The 23,120-nt window shown below is 43.2% G+C and overlaps 1 protein-coding gene across 4 annotated transcripts in view; it reads right to left on the bottom strand.

Moving 5' to 3' along the window:
- Window positions 1-6,825: 6,825 nt before the first annotated feature.
- The window catches only part of TMEM50B (transmembrane protein 50B), a 34,200-nt gene continuing 17,905 nt past the window's right edge, over window positions 6,826-23,120 (bottom strand). For 3 of the 4 annotated variants that reach the window (XM_043593700.1, XM_043593701.1, XM_043593702.1), the window contains 6 exons: window positions 21,275-21,414; window positions 19,212-19,324; window positions 17,870-17,937; window positions 17,169-17,261; window positions 13,366-13,423; window positions 6,826-8,299 (listed from right to left, as the gene is read on the bottom strand). In XM_043593700.1, the coding sequence (XP_043449635.1) occupies window positions 8,254-8,299; window positions 13,366-13,423; window positions 17,169-17,261; window positions 17,870-17,937; window positions 19,212-19,324; window positions 21,275-21,373 (477 nt within the window). In that variant the 5' untranslated portion in view covers window positions 21,374-21,414 and the 3' untranslated portion in view covers window positions 6,826-8,253. Of the gene's footprint in view, window positions 8,300-13,365; window positions 13,424-14,215; window positions 14,370-17,168; window positions 17,262-17,869; window positions 17,938-19,211; window positions 19,325-21,274; window positions 21,415-23,120 lie in introns of those variants that run through there. The other variant, XM_043593703.1, reaches the window with a different exon arrangement.

The following is a 23,120-nucleotide window of genomic DNA, read 5'->3' as shown; positions in this document are numbered from 1 at the left end:
TGCACTATGTACCCAGGAAGGCTGGATGCAGAGGGTAGGAGTATGCAGACCAATGGAGGAGAACGGGCCCTATACCAAGAATAGGGCTCCCAGAGATGATGGATTAGTTGGATCAAGGCCACCTGTGGCCTATAGGGTACATTTGTGTGAGTTAGACACCCAGCTTTCGAGACATTTTGCTTTCAAGTGCCATGAATTTTCTAAGTAAACCACGGATCTCCTGTTGCTGCGCTGTGAATAGCGCCCCCTGGGGGTCCCACCGTGCTCAGCCCTGCAGATGGCTGTTAGGAGGCCCTTGTTATTCTGGATGGTGTTGAGGCCCACCGGGTGGGGAGCCACAGGGCATGGGGTGGGGCAGGAGTTGGAGGCAGGGGAGGGCAGAGACTTTCTCTGTATCTGCAGGACACGGGTGGATGCACTGGACAAATGGCTACTGCCTTGTCACCCAGAAATCGCCAGGGCAGAGCACAGCTCAGTTCTAGCTGGTTCTTGGCACATCTGCCTTTATGACCTTTATTTCACCCGCAATCACTTGTTTCCACTGATAGTGGGTTTTTTTTTTTAATGTTTATTTATTTATTTTGACAGAGAGGGACCATCAACAGGGGAGGGGCACAGAGAGAAGGAGAGAGGGAGAATCCCAAGCAGGCTCCGTGCCGTCAGCACGTGGAGTCCAACGCAGGGCTCGGTCGCACGAACCGCGAGATCATGACCTGAGCCGAAATCAAGAGTGGGACGCCTAAGTGACCGAGCCACCCAGGCGCCCTGCTAGTTTTGCCCTAAACTTTCAGCAACTGGAAAACAACTACCTATCTCTTCAAGGTACCCCAGGGTCCTCCCCAAATCAATTTGCTGTATGCCACAAAGCCTGTATTTCAGATGAGAACGTCTAAAACTGTCTACGCTGTCTGGTGGGGGTGAGAATCCGCCCAGGCATTCCCCCAGGATGCAGTCAGACCCTGCTTTTCAGTGTTGCTCACAGACCTTAGGAAGCCAGTGCTGTCTGATGGGAACGCAGTGAAAGTGACTCCTTCTTCCTCGCTGCCAGCTGTGGTGACGGAAGACAGCTGGCTGGCCCCGGAGGGCATGACCTGGGCCCTTGCAGCAGCTTGTGGCTAGGGAGGGGGCTCCCGTCAGTGCTGGCTGCTCGATAACTTGCCTGTAAGTCTGAAGTGAGCTCAATAAATTAATCTCTAAATTCGCAACGCTCGGAATGGAGGTAAATACACGTCACATCATCCGGAACCCCTTCTTGGCGCCCTTCCCAAATCCAGGACTGGTGCTCTCTGCGTGACCCGTGAGGGTCTGGAAGGCTTGCCCTGTCCTGCCACACCTACTTGTCGAAATTTAAAATATCTGGAAGAGGCATGGATTATCATCTGAAAGCCCCGTGTAAAATGACATAAGCCGTGTTAAAACTGTGATAAAAAATAAGCACGGGCAGGCTCGAAACAAAACAAAAACCAGTGGACTCCAGACTGTTTTTCTCTCAGCTGGCACGCCACCCAGTGCCAAGAGGCTAAAAAGCCACTGAACGAGTAAGGAAACAACCTTCAGGCAAAGCCATCTGGGAGAGATAAGGGCGTGAACTATTAAACCCCAGCTCCAAACCCAGAGATCTCTAGTAACAAAGCCACTGGAAATACTCTCCCTCCTATCTCCGTCCTCACCATTGTTATACTCCATGTCCGGCTGACCACAGGCTCTTCCCAAGGCCACCACATCCACACCTGAGCTTCCCTCTCCTTTCATTGATTTCCGGCGTTCGGTCTCTTCTTCTAAAGCCACCATTGCAGCAGTTTCCCCAAGTTTTATTTCTCTCAAAGTCTTCTAGGAGGCAAATTTGCAAGTCTCAAGTATGGAAAACACCATAGAATTGAGACCTCCCTCCTAAAAACCTACAATGCACATTTTATAAGAAGCTCTTGGGGCACCTGGGTGGCTCAGTCGGCTAAGTGTCCGATTTCAGCTCAGGTCATGATCTCACAGTCCGTGGGTTCGAGCCCCGCATCGGGCTCTGCGCTGACAGCTCAAAGCCTGGAGCCTGCTTGTCGTTCTGTGTCTCCTTCTCTCTCTACCCTTCCCCTGCTCGTGCTCTGTCTCTCTGCCTCTCAAAAATAAATAAATGTTACAAGCAGCTCTTAAGAAAAGACTTTACAGAGGGGCGCCGCCTGGCTGGCTCAGCCTGAACAGCATGCAACTCTTGATCTCAGGGTTGTGAGTTTGGGTCCCACAATGGGCGTAGAGATTACTTAAATAAATAAAACTTAAAAAAAAAAAAAAACTGTATTGAGCTTGGGTGGCTTGGTCGGGTAAATGTCCGACTCCTGGTTTCAACTCAGGTCATGATCTCATGGTTCATGAGCTCAGGCCCAGCATCAGGCTCTGTGCTGACAGTGCAGAGCTCTCTCTCGCTCTCTCTGCCCCCCTTCCGCTCACATGCGCGTGCCCTCTCTCAAAATAAACATTAAAAATTTTTAAAAAGCTTTACAGAAAATAAAATGTTTTAACCTAGTTCAGCCCAAGGATTCCTGAGCTTCTTTGACCAGTGTTGTTGGGGATGCTGGCCGAGGGAAGAGCAGGGCCTCGAACTCAGGAGGAAAGGGCTTGAGCCGTGACCCCAATCCGAAGGCAAGTTACTTAACACCTCCAGATAAACGTTCCTACCTCCAAACGGAGAATGAAGGACAACATGAGGCACATAGAACGTTTGCAGGGGCAGGTGAGTCACTGAAAAGATGTGAGAGCATCTCTGCCCTGGAGAGCAGACCCTGGGCTCTGGGAGGCTCCTCTCTCCCTCCCCTGTCCTTGGAATGTGGGTTCCACTGGTCTTTCCCTCTCAGAGCCTGCTCCAAGGACACGGCCTTGAGATGGTGATGGAGTGTTAAGAACACCTATGCGGTACATGTGACTGACCCCGCTTGGGGCCTTTTTATCAACTTTTAAGATTTGGTGTTGGGGCAGGTGCAGGGATGCATTCATCTGGCTGCCGCCCAAGGAGCAAGTTCTTGCTTATTAAACAGGCCACCTACCAGCCTGGCTGGCTGTCCTCTGTGATCTGTTTGGGTAAGGCTGGTTTCACAGTACACCCGAAACAGCATTCTCAGTGCACTTCTGCTATCCATGTGGAGCAGAAAATTGACCTTAAGAAACAGGGCCCTGGGGCGCCTAGGTGGCTCAGTTGAGCATCCGACTTTGGCTCGGGTCATGATCTCACGGTTCACAAGCTCAAGCCCGGAGTTGGGCTCTGTGCTGTCAGCTCGGAGCCTGGAACCTGCTTCAGCTTCTGTGTCTCCTTCTCTCTCTGCCGCTGCCCTGTTCATGCTCTCTCTCAAAAGTAAGTAACATTACAAATAAATTTTTAAAAAAAGAAAAAGAAACAGGGCCCTAACACGGGAAGCCGGCGGCAGAGCACGGAGTGGGGGCAGAAATGGGCCACGAGAGGGATGGAGGGAAAATAAACCGTGTTGAAAACGAGGGCAACAGGAGCCCTTCGGCCACAGTCGATGTCCATCTATTTGTGAGTCGGACTACTTGCCACAACACGATTTGTCTGTCTCGCCCACTGAGAGCACTCGCAGGCCATTTGCACAGACGCTCGGAGCGGCCAGCAAGAGTCGTCTGACCTGCACCATCCGGGCCGAGATGCACCGAGAACTCTGCCTCTCTTGTTTCAGCTCTCCGGCTGCGCGTCAGGTCTACTTAGTGTCATGTGTCTCCCGCCCCAGGGTTTGGCTGGTGATCCCCCCGTGTAAAATGGCCCCAAACGCGGTGCACAAGCGTGGTCTTGTGTTCCTGGGCGTGAGCAGGCTGGGATGGGCCTCACGGAGAGAACACCAGGGTGAGAGAAGCTTCCTTTGGGCATGAGTGATAGTGCAGTTTTGAGTTCAAGGTTAATGAATCGATATTAAATGTTTTTCAACAGAGACCCACATCAAGCAAAATTATGTTATTGAGCAAAATGTGGCAGGGGCTAACCTAACCCTGGATTTCCTGGGGCGGGGGGGGGGGCAATGATTCGCTAATTCAGTGTTGGGGAGACTTCACAGGACCCACCTACCTTGAATAATGAGAATTGTATTTGAAAAACTTGTAAGGGGGCGCCTGGGTGGCGCAGTCGGTTAAGTGTCCGACTTCAGCCAGGTCACGATCTCGCCGTCCGTGAGTTCGAGCCCCGCGTCAGGCTCTGGGCTGATGGCTCAGAGCCTGGAGCCTGTTTCCGATTCTGTGTCTCCCTCTCTCTCTGCCCCTCCCCCGTTCATGCTCTGTCTCTCTCTGTCCCAAAAATAAACGTTGAAAAAAAAAATTTTTTTTAAATAAAAAAAGAAAAACTTGTAAGTTTAAGGTGGGGGTGGGGAGGGAAAAGAAGGGTGGGAGAAAATATTTGGGGCCTGTTCATCATGAAATTGAGGGGCAGGGACAGTAAGTAAAGGCTGTCTTCAGATATCAAAGAAAATATAAAGGAGTTCATTTTTAATAAAACTGAAGTATCACAAAGGCTGTTTTTAGGAAAATGGCAATGGGACGCGAAAGCCAAAATCGCCACAACTCCCCCTAGGTGAAGATCTACTCCAGGTTTAAAACTGCAGACCCTGGAGGGGCGCCTGGGTGGTGCAGTCGGTTGAGCGTCCGACTTCAGCCAGGTCACGATCTCGTGGTCCGGGAGTTCGAGCCCCGCGTCGGGCTCTGGGCTGATGGCTCAGAGCCTGGAGCCTGTTTCCGATTCTGTGTCTCCCTCTCTCTCTGCCCCTCCCCCATCCATGCTCTGTCTCTCTCTGTCCCAAAAATAAATAAACGTTGAAAAAAAATTTTTTTTTTAAAAATAAAAAATAAAAAAAACTGCAGACCCTGGGGCACCTGGGTGGCTCAGTTGGTTAATCGTCTGACTTCGGCTCAGATCACGATCTCACGGTTCGAGGGTTCGAGCCCCACATCAGGCTCTGCTGACAGCTCGGAGGCTGGACCCTCCGAGGCTGGACAGCTTCGGATTCTGTGTCTCCCTCTCTGCCCCTCCTCTGCTCTTGCACTCTCTCTCTCTCTCCCTCCCTCTTGCTCAAAAAATAAAATAAGCATTAAAATAAATAAATAAATAAATAAATAAATAAATAAATAAATAAATAAAATTGCAGACCCTGATTTTCTTTGGTGATTCTGCAGAAAAGCGCTGAGCCTATCAATCACTTCAGGCCTTTCCTTTGTTTTCAACCAAAGAAAAGAGAAAAATAATCACCAAAGTAGCTCAAGGGAGCGCCTGGCTGGCTCACTTGGTAGAGACTCTTCATCTCGGCATTGTGAGTTTGAGCCCCGTGTTGGGCGTACAGATTACTAAAACTTTTTTTTTAAGTAACTCAAATAATCTCTACTTCAAGTACTTTCTACTTCAACAGTGAAGAGAGTGTGCCAAACTGCACAGCTGCTAACAACAAAATGTGATAACCTGTTTAGAGCAGAATAAAATTAGCATGTTTCTCCCTTAGGATTTAACAGGGTGTTACTTGAGATGGTCTGAAAGTAGCCCCAAACTTTAATAAGCTTTAAACGGAATCCAAATGAGAGTGTGATGACAAGAGAGAACAGGAAAAATTGGGATAACTTCGTAAGACTGGAGGAAGACAGTATTTCATGAATTGAATCTAAAATGGAACCATGAAAAAACATGCTCCTGAGTTGGCGTTCTGATTGACAACCCCTCCATCATGGAAAAACGTTGAGAACCTGAGTTCAATGCATCCATGTCAAACCCCTGGGTGGGGTTCTTGCTCAAGCAGCCAATGTTACATGGCTTGATAACATCAATCTTTCAGTCTTCAAACCTGCTACTTCATTATGTTGATACATGTCGAAATGTACATAATGGAAGAATTTAGCCTGTATTTTTTCATCAGTGGCAACAACAAAAGGAATATAAGGATCTTAGAAACAGTGTAATAAGATAGAATGTTCTGGTAGCACTGGTCTAGACACAAACACCAAAAAGATTCAGATTCAACAGCCATTGAACCTGTTTGATAGGTTTTTTTATTTTTTATGTTTGGGAGAAAGAGAGACAAAAGGGAGAGAGCATGGGAGTGGGAAGGGTAAAGGGAGAATCCCAAGCAGGCCCCACGCTCAGCCCAACACAGGCTGGATCTCACCGAACTATGAGATCATGACCTGAGCTGAAATCAAGAGTCAGACACTTAACCCACTGAGCCACCCGGATAGCCCCAGGGAGAGCTTTGTATTAAGAGTCCCATGTATTTTTAAATGATTTTGAAGGACTCTACCTTTTCTAACTCACAATATCTGTAAGAGTGGATACTAACATGATCATCCCACCCTTTTTTTAAAGTGAGTGAACAAATAGAGGAAAATTAAATGATTTGCTCACAACTACAAAACAACTTCATGGCAGAATCAAGAATAAAGAAAACAGGAGCGCCTAGGTGGCTCAGTCAGTTGAGCGTCCAGCTTCGGCTCAGGTCATGATCTCTCGGCGTGTGGGTTTGAGCCCCGCGTCGGGCTCTGTGCTGACAGCTCGGAGCCTGGAGCCTGCTTCGGATTCTGGGTCTCCCTCTCTCTCTGCTCCTCCCCTGCTCGCACTCTCTCTCTCAAAAATAAATCAACATTAACACAATAAAGAAAGCTGCCACTGTTTTCCAGTGATTTTCCAGCACGCTGTTTGTTAGCCTTCACGCTAGCATGTTACAAACGATGAGTATCACGTATTTCTCTTTATGTTCTAAAGAGAAATGGCTTCTTTGACTGGATCCACTTGAATAACTGGAAAAGGACCAAGCCAATTTTTATGGTTCGTTTTCTCCAACTGATTTAACAAGATTGGAATGGGTGAGAAGTAGTATTTATTGCTACAAGTTACAAGAGGGTGGAAACAAATAGTCTTACAATTTGTCGGAAGCAAGACAAAGTTTACTGACATTTGGAGGAAAAGACAGCAACACGGGAGGAAATAACTAAACAAGAAGGTATCTAGACAAAGGCACAGCATTCCACAACCGCTTCATACTCTGTGCACAGGCCAGCCCTCTCAGAGAGGAGGGAGGTTAAACAAAATAAGGCTTACGTTAGGAGCTGATATTAATACCGTTACTATTATTCTGTCTTACGACAAAAGGTGCTATAAAATCCCTCTGGAGGAAGAAAAGTGCCACACAAAGCCTGTATTAACAAAGAAAAGCAAAAAAGCAATTAAGACCCAGCTATCCCTTTGACACCCCTCAGAGGAATACCCGGCGGTGCAAAAGCAGCGTTTCAAACTCCGCAAAAGGAGGCTTCGACTGGAACGTGGACTTTGAGGTTAAAGATACATTTTGCAGGAAGAGTTGAGAGCTAGCACAAAGAGACCCTTGCAGTCGGTAACTAAGTGGAGGAAAGGCCTAATTTTTCACTAGGTCGTAATCATTCTCTTTGGGAAGAAGTGCTTTATCTTGAGACGAATGATTCCGGTTTTTGTGATATGGTTCATGCTTTTAAACTGCAGTTGGGTCACGCTTGATGCTGAATTTTGTAATGTCGGATAATAACAGCCTGCCAAGAGAGAACCCCATTAGATCATTGGAGCTGTTTTTACAAGAAGCATGTCGCTGGGCTCCCTTACGGCCTTTTCCCATCGGCCGTACGACACTGAGCTCGTCTGATCATGTATTATCCTTTCTCAGATAAAGTCATGTTACAGGCATTGTTTTTTGAAAGAGGATTTCAAACTAGTCCTTCAGGCATTTAAAAAATCTTCATATAAAAGTCCACTTCTTTAATACAGAAGAACAAACATTTTTCCTTTAAAAAAAAAATCTCGTTTTTAAGCCAAAATAACTTACAACTTGCTGAAATACCCTTTTGAACGGTTCAGTGCTTATTTCAGATACATGGAGCTGTATTTTCTGCACGTCTTCAGAAATTCAAGATACTGAAACAAAACAGTTAACTCTAAGATGACATGACGATACAACGCTGGCTCAGTGACTAGGTCAAGGTCTAAGTCTTCAGGGATTAAAAAAAAAAAAAAAACTGATACCATCCCAGCTATATGGTTTTATATTATGTACATATTAACAATCTATTCAGTGATTTAAAAAAAAGACAGAAATTTCATAAAACTATTTCAAAATTCAGAGCATAAAAGTGTAGAGAAACAAAACATGTAATATGTAATATACAGTCTATCCCATTTGGCAATGTGTAAATTATGTCGAGAGAGAAAAACTTATCTACAAATAGAACAGAAACAAAGGAAATCTGATCTAAGAAGGGCTCTCAGGTCCACAGCTCTTCAGTTCTTCCAAATTTGTAGATCAGAGTGCTAGAAAGATATTAAAATAAATCATGAGGAAAAAACACAGGGAATGAGCAACAGTGGATTCATTTTCTAAATATGCTTTGACAGGTACCTCACTCGTTCCTCTGTTATCAATTTCTAAAAATAAAGACTGCAGGGGTGCCTGCGTCGCTCAGTAGTTCAAGCGTCTGACTGCTGATTTCAGCTCAGGTCATGACCCCAGGGTCGTGGGATCGAGCCCCACCTTGAGTTCCAGGCTTGGCATGGAGCCTATTTGGGATTCTCTCCCTCTCTCTCTCTCTCTCTCTCTCTCTCTCTCTGTCTCTCCCTCTCTCTGCCTCTCTCCCACTTGCATGTGCATGCTCACTCTCTCTCAAAATAAATCAACTTAAAAAAAATAAAAATAAAAATAAAGACTGCAATGGTGCTGGGTCTGAATGTGTTTGTTTTGTACAGCAGTTTGTTGACCTTGATGGCGAAGCTTGATCACACTTTATTAAAGCCTGGAAAGTTATTGGATAGGAAACTTGTAAGGCAAAGAGGCATTTCTTACAGTAGCAGGCATTAGGGCCCCTTTATATTGCTAGGATTCTACCACACCTGAGCTACAGTAACTGAAGAATCCTGAAACAGGCCATGCTGTAATTCTTCGTTCATTTAACATATAATTACTGTACCCTGAGGACTGGCTAGGCAGCAGGCTCTTGGCTAAGTGCCAGGAACGTATGAGTCAAAGCAAGGCAAAGCAATAATAGAGCTGAGAGCCTGAGGGAGATAATCAAATTCCGACAGAAAAAAAAAAAAATGCTGTAAAGGCGAGGAACCTGATACCAAGAGAGTGAATTATAAGGAGCTGACCTTTTTAGAGCGGTCAAGGTCTTCCTGAAAAAGTGGAGAGTGAGCTGAGATTTAAATGAAGAGTGGGAATGGCCTGAGCGAAGTACAGGGGAAAAAGGGAGAGGAGCAGACAGTGGGGACACTCTGGGACTATATGGTGAGTTGTGGGCACGCTGGATGTATTGGATTTGAAGTGTCAGCCACCCAAGAGGGGAGGAGTAGGAATCTGAACACACGGTTCAGGCGTGGAGACAGCCATCTGTGACTCATCGGAATATACGCAATAACTGGAGTCCTGAGCATGAAGGAGCTCACCTAGAAACACAAGAGGCGTGGAATGGAGCCTTAAGAAACCTCAAAAGTCAGTGGCCAGTGGGTGGAGGGCCAACGGCAAAAGGAGGCAGAGGAAGGGTAGCCAGCCACGTAAGAGCTGTACTCCGGCACTTAGAAAGACCCAGCACATGGGAAAACTGGACAGCGACATGCAGAAGAATGAACCTGGGCCACTTTCTTATACCAGACATAAAAATAAACTCAAAATGGATGAAAAACCTAAATGTAAGACAGGAAGCCATCAAAAAAAATCCTCGAGGAGAAAGCAGGCAAAAACCTCTTTGATCTTGGCCGCAGCAACTTCTTACTCAACACGTCTCCGGAGGCAAGGGAAACAAAAGCAAACATAAACTACTGGGATCCCATCAAAATAAAAAGCTTCTGCACAACGAAGGAAACTATCAGCAAATCTAAAAGGCAACCGACAGGAGAAGATATTTGCAAATGACACATCAGATAAAGCGTTAGTATCCAAAATCTATAAAGAATTTATCAAACTCAACACCCAAAAAACAAATAATCCAGTGAAGAAATGGGCAAAAGACACGAATAGACACTTCTCCAAGGAAGACATCCAGATGGCCAAGCAACACATGAAAAAACACTCAACGTCACTCATCATCAGGGAAATACAAATCAAAACCACGATAAGATACCACCTCACACCTGTCAGAATGGCTAACATGAACAACTCAGGCAACAGATGTTGGCAAGGATGCGGAGAAAGAGGATCTCTTTTGCATTGTTGGTGGCAATGCAAGCTGGTGCAGCCACTCTGGGAAACAGTATGGAGGTTTCTCAAAAAACTAAAAATAGAACTACCCTACGACCCAGCAATTGCACTTCTAGGTATTTATCCATGGGATACAGGTGTGCTGTGTCAAAGGGACACATGCACCCCCATGTTTATAGCAGCACTATCAACAATAGCCAAAGTATGGAAAGAGCCCACATGTCCATCGAGGGATGAATGGATAAAGAAAATGTGGTATATATATATACAACGGAGTATACTCAGCAATCAAAAAGAATGAAATCTTGCCATTTGCAACTCCGTGGATGGAACTGGAGGGTATTACGCTAAGTGAAACTAGTCAGTCAGAGAAAGACAAAAATCATAGGACTTCACTCATATGACGACTTTAAGAGACATAACAGATGAACCTAAGGGAAGGGAAACAAAAAGAATATAAAAACAGGGAGGCAGACAAAACAGAAGAGACTCATAAATATGAAGAACAAACTGAGGGTTACCAGAGGGGGTGTGGGAGGGGGGATGGGCTAAATGGGGGAGGGGCACTAAGGAATCTACTCCTGAAATCACTGTTGCACTAGATACTAACTAATTTGGATGTAAATTAAAAAAAGAAAGAAAGAAAGAAAGAAAGAAAGAAAGAAAGAAAGAAAGAAAGACAGACCCAGCACAGAGGAAGCACACGGCTGGCTGATTACCTTGCCAGGCTCTGAGCAGAACGCATAGCTGATGCAGTAGCCACAGCCCGCATGAGCCCAGGCTTTTACACGGGCAAGGTTTCTGCTCGCCCGAAACTGCCCTTTCATGTGCCACAAAGGGCTGAATCTGAATTTAAATTTGATCTCTAAACACTGCCTTGAGATGTCTCCATGAAAACTTAATTGTATCCCCAGAAGGTTGCTGGTCACGTGCCAAGAAACACAGCACAAGAGAGCAGAAACTGTCAAAACATCTTTCAAAATCATGAAGGTCCAGGCCACAGCGCGGTAAGAGAGCAGAGGATGGCGATCTCCCTAAACGGAGGAAATGGGGCTGAGAGTTCAGGGAGGCCAAAGAGGTCAAAGAGCTAGAGTTTGTGAGGCAGAGCACAGACAGCTGAAGAGATAGGGAGCTGCGGAGAGGCACAGGAAGCTCCCCTGGAGTCTTCTGCTGAGTACTGATCAGTAGACGAACGTGAGCAAACGACCCAAGAGAAGGGAAAGAACAACCCCCAGAGCTGTCACAGGGCTTGGGAAGACGTTCCAATCTCCTAAGCAGAGTGGACAGCCTCACGATACACGGAGCATGAAATGTATCGCCTTAGTGAGGGGACAAATCAGTCCTAGACTGGGGCTGCTCTCGTTCTGCCCACCAAAGCTTACAAAAGCAAGACTCCAAAGGGTCAAACTGTTTCCACGTGACCTAACTGCACCCAGGACAAAGCTCAAAAATATTTAAAGGGATGCCAAAATATCCAGCCCCCCACCAGCTGTATGCGAAGAAGCAAACAGGAGGAAAGAGACCCAAAATGAAGTAGAAATAATCAATAGGAACAGACTCAGAACTGACACAAGGAGATGACCATTGAAATAAGATATAAACAGGGGCGCCTGGGTGGCTCAGCTCAGTGGGTTGAGCGTCTGACTTCGGCTCAGGTCATGATCTCACGGTTCGTGAGTTCGAGCCCCACATCGGGCTCTGTGCTGACAGCTCAGAGCCTGGAGCCTGCTTTGGTTTCTGTGTCTCCCTCTGTCTCTGCCTCTCTCTCTCTGAAAAATAAACATTAAACAAATTTAAAAAAAAAGAAATAGAAATAAACATACTTCGTATGTTAAAGGAGGTGAAGGAGAGCATGAGCATGTGAAGAAGAAATCCGGAAAATCAAGCTAATGGAGACGACAAACACATGTCTGAGACGAAAGATCCACTGGATGGATGGGAGGAGGAGACACTGCAGAAGAGATCAGTGAACTTCAAGATGTAACAACAGAAAGTAACCCAAATGAAACACAGAAAGAAAACAAAAACAAAAACAAAAACCCCTAAGCATTAGTGAGTGTGGGACGACTTGAGCAGCCCAACATACACGTGCCTGGAATCCAAAGAGAATGGGATGGACAGAAAAAAATCTCTGAAGAAACCATGGCTGAATGCAAATTTGATGAACATGAAACCCACAGATCCAAGAAACTCCATGAACTCCAACAGAATAAATACGAAGAAAACGACATCACAGCACAGCATAATCAGATTCCTTAAAAACAGTGACAGAAACAAAGTCCTTCAAGGCTCAGATCTTCATGATTTTGGCAGGTGGGGGGGGGATAAATTTATAAATGATGCCTAAAATACCTATCTTACCTTAAGAGACATTTGTTCTGAAATGCACAGGATCTGAGCTTCATTTTAGGGTTTGTTTTTAGAAGAGTGCCCCTAAAAAATACTTTTAATATTGTTTTATTTTTATATTTACTTTTAGTTATTTTAAAAACTTAATAAAAAAAAATCCAATCTCCTGACCAGGTTTTGTATATGACATGCATGATATGTATTAATTCTGATTTCTTGCTGTTTTTCTAAGTTTATTTCTTTTGAGAGAGTGAGCGAGCACGCAAGCACGAGTGGGGAGGGGCAGAGAGAGGGAGAGAGAGAACTCCAGTGCAGAGCCTGACACAGGGCTCGATCTCAGGAACCATGAGATCATGACCTGAGCCAAAATCAGGAGTAAGATGCTTGACTGAGCCACCTAGGTGCCCCTGTTTTTCTTTTTTTAATAACGATTCTTGATACGTTTTTTTTTTAACAGGCTGTGGAAGCAGTAGTCTGGGTTCAAATCCCGGCTCTGCAATTACTAGCTGGGTGTCCAGTAAGCTCTTAGCCCTATTTCCTCATCCATAAAACAGGAACACCAGCTGGTCCGTAAGTATTAAGTATTTAAGACACTTAAGTGGGAATTACAAAAGCAACATATATAAATCATCCACCTGAGCTCTCTGCTCATAGCAGGACCCCAATTAAATGGTTTGATGTAGGCCCTTAGACCACAGTGGAATTGTCACCTTTTAAAAGTTCTATACACTGTAATTGATTCAAGGGATTATATGTGTTCCATTCTGTATGTTGCTCTTAAAATGACGTGACATTTCTGTCAATGTTTTAGGTGTGATCAAGAAATCAGGCAACTTACCTAAAAAATATAAGTGCATTTTGAAAAAACACAGCTAGTCCTGGATAAACATCCGTATCTGCACATTCAAAGTAAAACGGGTTAGGAGATTACAAAAGGCGAACGGCAGTAACAAAGCATCTGTGCCGTTCATAATGACGTACTCTGAACAGTATAAAATACAGCTCTCACTCATCAACTCCAAGAAACCTATAATGAAACTGAGGTAGGAGAATGCCAATCCCAGTCTCCCAAAACAAAGGGTTGTTCTCACTGTGGATAACGGACCGTGAACTTAATAGGTTTTCTCTTGCACCCAAAGTTAACTGCCATGGTTTGAGCTTCACCACAAGTGCCGGGGAAGCAGCAGCCTGTCCCTTTACTTTCCAAGGTCAATACCGTGCTCTCCCCTAGCTGCGGGTTTGCTTCCCACGGTCAGCTGTCGTCCAGAAGCAGATGGTCCTCCCTCTGACTTATCATCAGGTCAACAGTCGCCTAACGCTAGGTCACAATGTCTATGTCATTCCCCTCCTTTCATCTTGTCACATAGACATTTTATCATCTCCCATTGTCACAAGAACAAGAAGGGGGACTAGTACAGGAGGTTTTAAGAGAGAAACTACATTCACATAACCTGTTACAATATACTGTTATAACTGTTCCATTTTATTATTAGTTACTGTGGTTAATCTCTTACTGTGTCTAATTTATAAATTTTATCATAGGTACTTAAATATAGGAAAATCATAGTATATTCAGGGTTCAGTCTTATCCACAGTTTCAGGGGGTCTTGGAACCTGACCCCTGTGGATAAGGTGGGAGACTATAGAAATACCAAACGCTAGAAAGATACACATTAAATTCTTGATGATCTTGTACACTTATTTTCTTTCATGAATTCAGGAGTTTTATTGTGCAAATATGACAGATACAAAATGCTATAAAAATTACAAAAAGATATAAAAACATTATAATTCATCATTCTGTTTTTTCACCGGATCTCCTCTGGAGGAAACAGCTACTATCTTCAAAGGAAGAGAAAAAAAATTGGAAATTACTTGAAGTTTTGTGGATTTTTAACTTTCATGAAACTGTAACTCCTGATTAAAAATATGAGAATTGATGGAAAAACCTTCAATTTTTAGCTTTCAATATCATAGCAAAAAATACAGCAGCATGGTCGAGAGCTCCAAGTCTGAGCCAGATCCCTGGATGTGAATCCTGACTCTACCAGCGACTAAATGTATGACCATGGGCGAACTAGTTACCTTTGATATGCCTTAATTTCCTCATCTCTAAAATGGGCATTTTAACAGCACCTACCCCACAGAGTGTGAGAAATGTGTGACCATGTATAGTGCTTAGAACAGTGCCTGGCCCAGAAAGTGCTGTATAAATGTTAGCAGCTATTATGATTAGTAATAGTTCAAGAAAAGCTGTATGGCAAAAGATCTGAAACATGGGTTAGAAATGCTCTCTGAAGTAAAAGCATATTCAGTTTATAAACAGAAAAGTACATATAATGCACACTGCCGTAGAAATAGAAAGATAAGATCCATAACTGAGAAATTTCTCAATGTGCACTAGTTATCTTTTTAAAACTTTTTTTAAACGTTTATTTATTATTGAGAGAGAGAAACGGAGCACGAGAGGGAGAAGGACAGAGAGAGGGAGACACAGAATCTGAAGCAGGCTCCAAATTGTCAGCACAGTGCCCGACATGGGGCTCAAACTCACGAGCCGTGAGATCGTGACCTGAGCAGAGGTTGGACACCCAACCGACTGAGCCACGCCTCAATGTGTACTAGTCCTTTAAAAATTAAGATTGAATTGGGCCACCTGGGTGACAGTCAGTTAAAGCATCCGACTTCGGCTCAGGTCATGATCCCGTGGTTCGAGAGTTTGAGCCCCACGTCGGGTTCTGTGCTGACAGCTCGGAGCCTAGAGCCTGCTTCAGATTCTGTGTGTGTGTGTCTCTCTCTCTCTGCCCCTTCCTGGCTCATGATCTGTCTCTCTGTCTCAAAAATAATAAATATACATTAAAAAAATAATAAAATAAAAACTAAGATACGACCAACAAGGGCACAACCTTTACAAACTTAGTACTTCCCGAAACACCTTCCAGAAGTTATGATTTTTGCATGTCTTCACAGTAGAAACTGTCCAGTTTCACCTGTTGCTTGAAGGAACTAAGTAGACTTTCCAAGGAAATCACTAATATCACTTAGAGTCAGGGATAAAGTGAACTTAAAACACACTTCCCTATATGATTCCATTTATATGACACAGGCAAATCTACAAATACAGAAAAAGTAGACGAGGGGTTGCGGGGCTGGTGGAGAAGGTAGTGGGGAGTGACTGCTAATGGGTGAGGGGCTTCTTTTTGGAGTGATAAAAATGTTCTAAAATTGAATTATGTGATGATAGCACAATTCTATACTAAAAACACTGAAACATACTTTAAGTGGGTAAATTACTTGATATGCAAATTATACCTCAATAAAGCTGTTTTTAAAAAAGTGCTTTCCTTCACATGAGATTCATACTAGAACTGCGTACTCCATTAGTATTTTTAATTAACTAAAATAACACCTTTTAGATATATTTCATGAGTGGTATTATTTAAACATCAATTAACCACTATTCTCTTGTACTGACCTATTTTGTGCCAAATGAAAGACAAAGATTTCCAAAGATCAAACTATGAGACTTAAGGGGTCCTATCAAGAGTATTAAAAGTTGGCTGTGGGTAAGGACAAGGAGATGTGATAGTTCAGCAGAGCAATAGATTCCAGAGGGACAGGGATCAGAAGATCAGACGATACATTAAGTGTTACGTGTTATCTGAAACAGATTCTCGTCTTTGGAGTGAAGGGAGAGAGCCAGTGAAACAGGTTGTTCTGATGCTTCTAGAAGCCCATGCTGAAACTGGGTCCTGCCTTTCAACTCTACCCTAAAGGAAAGCTGTGGTGCCAGGAGTAGCCAGAAAACAGAACACCTGGGTGCAGCGAGCATGAATGTTTCTTCATAAAGACCACACGCAGGTTTTCAGGCTCGCCCCTAAAACACTCCCTTGTACCTATGACTGAAACATTGCGGCTGATACTGGGGTTCACACCCCTTATCTGAAATACTTGAGACAAGGTATGTTTTGGAATTCAAATTTTTTCACATTTAAGAATGGTAACATGGGGCATAAATATCACATAGTCCCCGGCTCTGTTTGGACCAGTATCCACAATCAAATAGAACCACATTCCCGCAAGAAAACGTCTGAATACTTATTCAATGGAATAAAACCATAAGGAGCCCCCTGTCAACTTAGGTCGGGTTTTGCTGCCAAGGTCATAAAAAGCCTTGACTTTCAGCACTCTGTGGATTTTAGAATTGTGTATAAGGGACTGCGGACCTGTACAGGTTTCGCACTTTACCCAACAACTTCTGTATCTTCACACAGTCATATCTTCAAGCTAAGTGAATAGTTACACTAAATTTTACTCCAGGTAGAGTTAACAGACTAAGCCAAACATAAAAGACATATCTGGGGGCGCCTGAGTGGCTCAGTCGGTTGAGCGTCTGACTTCGGCTCAGGTCACGATCTCACAGTTCGTGGTTTCGAGCCCCGCATCAGGCTCGGGGCTGACTGCTTGCTCAGAGCCTGGAGCCTGCTTTGGATTCTGTGTCTCCTTGTCTCTCTGCCCCTTCCTGACTCACGCTTTGTCTCACTCTGTCTCTCAACAATAAATAAATGTAAAAAAATAAATTAAAAAAATAAAAAAGACCTGTCTGAATCTCTATGAAATAAAGGAGGAAGAAATACTTACTTTGGGTAACATATGCACCAAAAAGAATCCACATGGAAGCAATAAGTGACCCAAACATCAACATGAAACCAATGAACAGCCAAACACGAGCACCTGCATGAAGAACAGGCTTTATGATTTCGCTCATTTCTGCAGCTCCATCCTAAGAATGCATAACACTGGAAATACTGTTAACCTAACGTATATTGTGCACATCAAAGGCAGTCACATATTTGCATACACCTGCTGTAACAATTAACTGAATGACGATTTAAAAAAAAACCAAAAAACTGAAAGGGGTTAAGCCACACCCGGAAAGAGAAAAAAGGAACATTATCTTTCTACTGGCTAGAGAAACTAACAGCCTGGCAAACTAAACTAGGTGAACTTCTACGTAATTATATGACTAAATTGATTAACTGATTAATTAAACCCCCAAGCCATCATTAGCTGTCCAGGAAGAGTAACCTGGAATCCAAGAGCCATTGATTTTAAATAATAACGTTTTATTTGTGTGAACATTTATTCAGTAAACATGACTAAAATAGTACTTCTGGCAGTAACTTTAACTTTGGTAAGGATTTAAATAACACAAGCTTTTTTTCCAAGTGAATTAAAAACCTTCTATATAATCATAACTAGTCCTATATAAAGAGACTGTTCTTTTCTGCTAATAAATCCCTCTTCTGCCAACATACATTAACGACTCGAAGGGCCTTTACCTGTTCTTCCTAAACAGCCACTTTCATAGCTGTCACCTCTCACCTGAGCATTGGACACAGCATTTATCCTGGAACAACACAAAATCACCTAATAAGCTTTCATGCTGCTAGTATATTCACAGATATTTACATTCATTTAGAAGAGAAACATTTCCTACTTAAAGTCACTACCTGAATAACCGAACATATCTTTTAACTTCATGAATATCCTAGCGGAGAGAAATGTTACATGCCTCGTATTTACCTAAACTACACCCAGAAGGCAGACTTAATTTTTAGAGATTACTATCATTTGTCTCCAGAGATTACGAAAGAGGGGCCAATTTTCTGATTTCTTTGACTATTTAAATGTATACATGAATGACTCAGTGTGAGTTATAGTTTAAGGGTCTCATTATAATCAAGAGTTGAGTTTCTGTGCTAAAAGTCAAGTGATGTTCTCTGAACTATTTCTCAAACTCAGACATTTGGTCTATCTGTAATTAGTAGGCCCACTTTATTCAGCTTCTCTTGACATTTTTGTTAGAGTAAGGTGTGTTTATAGTAGAAATGTAGCCTTTTCTTAGCATCTTTACCGGATGTAAGTATTTCCATCTTCAGCAACTTTTATAACTCTTCACAGTATAAGGAAATTATATAATCTTAACATAGTTTTTAAAATTAATAAAAGACATCCATGGAAAGTTTCCAAACTCTTTCATGAAGTGAGATTTAACAGATAAACCCACAAATGATTTAATAAAAAAGAAAAGCCATAGAGCAGTCTCATTGGAGGCCAATCCTGCCCTTCCCCCAGCTACTGGCAAACACAGGTAAGCAACACATTAAAAAAAAATTATACTCCATGTTAAAAGTTGCACATGTTACAATATTCAAGAACGATCCACTATGGAAAAATCTAGAAATGTAACATTTTTTATTACATCTAAGATGCCACTCATCTTTTAAGATGCACGATTATTTTTTTTCACCACCAAGAGAAAGAAGATTACCAACTGTAATTATAAGATACCACTGACTATAAGAAGCACCCTGATATTCAGATACTCAAATATAAAAAATATTCTTGGTACTGATAAGTACTAATTGACCAGTTTAACAACATTTTAAGGAGAAAAATCACGCTATAACCTTTATGGGTGCTAAAATGATAGTGATTAAATCCAACACTCATTCTTGACAAAAAATCTTAATACAATGGGGAAAAAATATATATCTTTATGTTAAAGATGGATTCGTCGCCATCGATTAAATTAAAAGGTTATCCCAGACAGCAGTAAACTATAAGGAAAAAACGTTTTTAGGAAAATGATCTTGAATTGAGAATTACCTTCATACTTACATGAAGAAAGCCAATGTGGAAAACACGCCACATGTGTGAAAGGCGTGGTTCAACTGCTCTGGCTTCGGGTACACCACAGCAGCGTCAATCATTATCCACCAACCTGTAAAAAACTTGCAAAAGAGTCCAAGGCATTAGACTAACGCTAATCCTTTGGCTTGGCACGACACTTGCTCTTTAACATTCCTGTATTCCTACAGACCATACACTATTTCTAGATTGAGCTCTGGATGTTGAAGTAGAAAAAATAAGAATCGCTTGTTTACTTACTCTTGGTAGCATATGAGGTGAAGTTACCTAATCAAATCTGTGTAAGATTCTGAAGTTCTCTCAGTGCAAGATAAAGCAAAAAATTGTTACATGGGACGAATTATCCGCTTCTTTCATCCCCCGTAATTCTGTGCACGGAAGCTCTCTTAACTAACCTCTAGCTAACCAGATCCTGATTACCTGACATGCCTCATTCTCTCTAGAAAGCATTCCTTTTTAATATGCCCGCGCTCTTTTGCTTCCACAAATGAGCTGTGTGCTTACCAAGGGTCAGTTATCATGTCTCCAGAACTATTTAAGCCTCTATCGTTTTAACCAATCATGTCATCTCATTAAATACTGTGTAACTGACTGAACAGGAAGGAGTAGGTCAAATGTGATGTTTCTATGTAAGCAACGCTGAAAAGACTTAGGGAAGTTGCTAAAGAATTCCACAGACAAATTACTTGCAGGGAACACGACCATAAAGTGCAAGAAAAGACTTAGAAGCATCACAGTTATCTTTACTTCCTGCTCTGGGTTATTATTTTTTTTTCTATTGGACTTCAGGTGTAGAACCGTATACTGGAAGAGATAAATTTTTAAAAATGTAGTCAATACTGAAATTTGCTTCAGAAATTCGGCGAGGGCAGGGCGTGATTGATGGAATGCTGAAGCAAGACCAGTGGGGATAGTCTTTGAAGCTGGATGGTTAAGTACGTGGGTTGAGCAGGGCTCTTTTACTATTCTCCCTATTCTTGTTTACCGTACATGCTCAATGTTTTTTTTTTATTTTTTTATTATTTTTTTTTTTAATTTTTTTTTTTTTTTCAACGTTTATTTATTTTTGGGACAGAGAGAGACAGAGCCTGAACGGGGGAGGGGCAGAGAGAGAGGGAGACACAGAATCCGAAACAGGCTCCAGGCTCCAAGCCATCAGCCCAGAGCCCGACGCGGGGCTCGAACTCACGGACCGCGAGATCGTGACCTGGCTGAAGTCGGACGCTTAACCGACTGCGCCACCCAGGCGCCCCTCAATGTTTTTTATAATAAAAAGTTGAGGGGCACCTGGGTGGCTCAGTCGGTTAAGCATCCGACTTCGGCTCAGGTCACGATCTCATGGTTCGTGGGTTCGAGCCCCGCGTCGGGCTCTGTGCTGACAGCTCGGGGCCTGGAGCCTGCTTTGGGCTTTGGATTCTGTGTCCCCCTCTCTCTCTGCCCTTCCCCTGCTCGTGTTCACCCTCCCCCTGTCTCTCTCTCTCAAAAATAAATAAACCTTAAAAAAATTTTTTTTTTAAGTTGAGAAAGAAAAACTGTTGGAAGAAAATTGGGCAAGAGTTTCTTCCACAAATTTCTTCCTCTCACTCTCCGTCGGTGCTGCAGCTGGGGACAAGGAGCTGGTGCCCCCTCCCTAGAGCACTGCAGGGCTTCTGGCTAGGCCCCAGGTCCTTACTGCTGTCTACACATCCTGAACCTCAGTGAGTCACGACACTATTTGGTTATCAAATTCTCCGAGCCTGAAGAGCTTAAAGGACGTATACATCTTGTATCATTAACTTAAAAATGCTACTGCCTACAATAATTGTATTATCACTTGAAGAAAAGGTACCAAGTTTAACAAATTTATAAAATCAAATGAACCCAGGGCCTACCATGTTTTGTTCAGTAATATCTAGAACTCGAATTAATTATTGATACAAAATAATAGTGAAATAAATAGTTCTGAAAGGGTATTCAGGGCCCAAAGGAAGCGACATTAATTTTCAGGGCAAAAAATGAAGCAGAAATGTCACCAACCACGCTTTTTCACTTACCAGTACACCCGCCACCACAGAAGCCACGGCATTTCTTCTCTCACTCCAGTCAATACATTCACATTCTGGCCAACGGAAGTTATCTAGGAAGCCTGCCATGTTCACCCCGTAAGCATAGATTTTTCATTAAACTCTGTATTCTACAAATAAAAAGACAAAAAAAAAAAAATCAATCGAAGAAAATGTTTTTAGGTAGTGAAATATCTTTTCCTTTCTTAAAGCTTTGAACACAAATTTGCTTTCTGTCCAAACCTACGGTTACAAAAAAAAAAATTAAATACTTCAATGAATACCTATGGTCATATACGGAGGACTGTGTTGGGACACAAGGGGGAGCCTACTATTTACGAAATGAGTCCGATGGTTTTGAAACACGTCTGCCAAGTTCTCTGACGCTTCCACTTCACTGAGAAGTGAATCTATGTCCCTCCCCTTGAGTTTGGGCCACCAATAAAAACGGGTGGACCAACAGAGTAGAGGAAGTGATACTGGGTCGCTTCTGCCATACAGCTTCTAGGAGTAGATAATAAAAGGCAGCAAGTGCAGTTTGTAGCTCATTTTCTAGAACACTAACACCAGAGTTCTGAGTTGCCATGTAAAGTGTCCAAGGTCACGATGCTGTGAGGAGAGCGTGTATAGGGATTCAGGCCCACAGCTCCCAGACACCAGCTGGCATCGACTGCCAGGTGTGTGAGCAGGCACTTCTGGGTGACTCATGTTCTGGCTACTGCATTACTCCCAGACTTTACGCTTTACGAAGCCCCAGGTATACGGTGCAGACACACCATCCTGGCTCTGCCCTTTGCCAATTCCTGACCCACAGAAACCATAAGCAGAATAAAATGGCTACTTTAAACTACTAAGTTTTGGAGTTGTCAAGAATGCAGCAATCGATAACTGGAAGGAGACAAATCATGTGCATAAAGAACTATAAGGGTACATACAACATGTTGTGAGAATTTTCAAGAAGAGTACGTTTAGATGAGGTGATCCAGGAACACCTTAAATTCCAAAAAGGGGAAAAAACCCACAACTATTTGAAAGTACTGAAGAGTGCTGAAAAGCGGGCAGAAACTGGAGGCAATTTAACCCAGGAAAGAAAACACGGTAAGACCCACTTTCATGCAGCTTTTCCCCCTGAAGAACCCCTAGTCCCCCCACTCCCACCCCAGTGATCTCTGTGGTACGTCATGGCTAAAACCTGAGCAAAAAATGCCACAGTCTTTTTGGCTTGAGGTATCAGAGGATGGAGTTTAGGATTATTAGAGCAGCTGGGAACTGAAAGAGGAAATCTTAGAAAGGGGCGAGTCACAGGAAGAAGCCCCAAACACTTTAATATAAACTTTCTTTAAATACCTGGCTAATCCCCAAACAGCACATGCATGAAGGAAACTCCAAGAAACTCAGCAGAAAAAAATAGCTGTAAGGCTAAAAGAACTAAACAGAGGGGCGCCCGGGTGGCTCAGTCGGTTAAGCGGCCGACTTCGGCTCAGGTCATGATCTCGAGGTCCGTGAGTTCAAGCCCCGCGTCGGGCTCTGTGCTGACAGCTCAGAGCCTGGAGCCTGTTTCAGATTCTGTGTCGCCCTCTCTCTGACCCTCCCTTGTTCATGCTCTGTCTCTCCCTGTCTGAAAAATAAATAAAACGTTAAAAAAAAATTAAAAAAAAAAAAAAAGAACTAAACAGAGAGTTTCCATGCTCCCCCGCTGCATGGTATTTTAGAGTTTGAGTTCCACCAAATTAGAGATTAGTAAACACTTTGGGATTACTCTCTAAGTGTAAAACCAAGTGTCTGCAATTTCAGGGTGATCAGCCAGTATTTTAACTGCCCAACAGAACAAAAAGTG

This window comes from Prionailurus bengalensis, chromosome C2 (genome assembly GCF_016509475.1).
Source record: "Prionailurus bengalensis isolate Pbe53 chromosome C2, Fcat_Pben_1.1_paternal_pri, whole genome shotgun sequence".
NCBI classification, from domain to species: domain Eukaryota; kingdom Metazoa; phylum Chordata; class Mammalia; order Carnivora; family Felidae; genus Prionailurus; species Prionailurus bengalensis.
The sequence above is the reverse complement of the archived record's forward strand: the minus strand, read 5'-3'. Positions and strand labels throughout refer to the sequence as shown.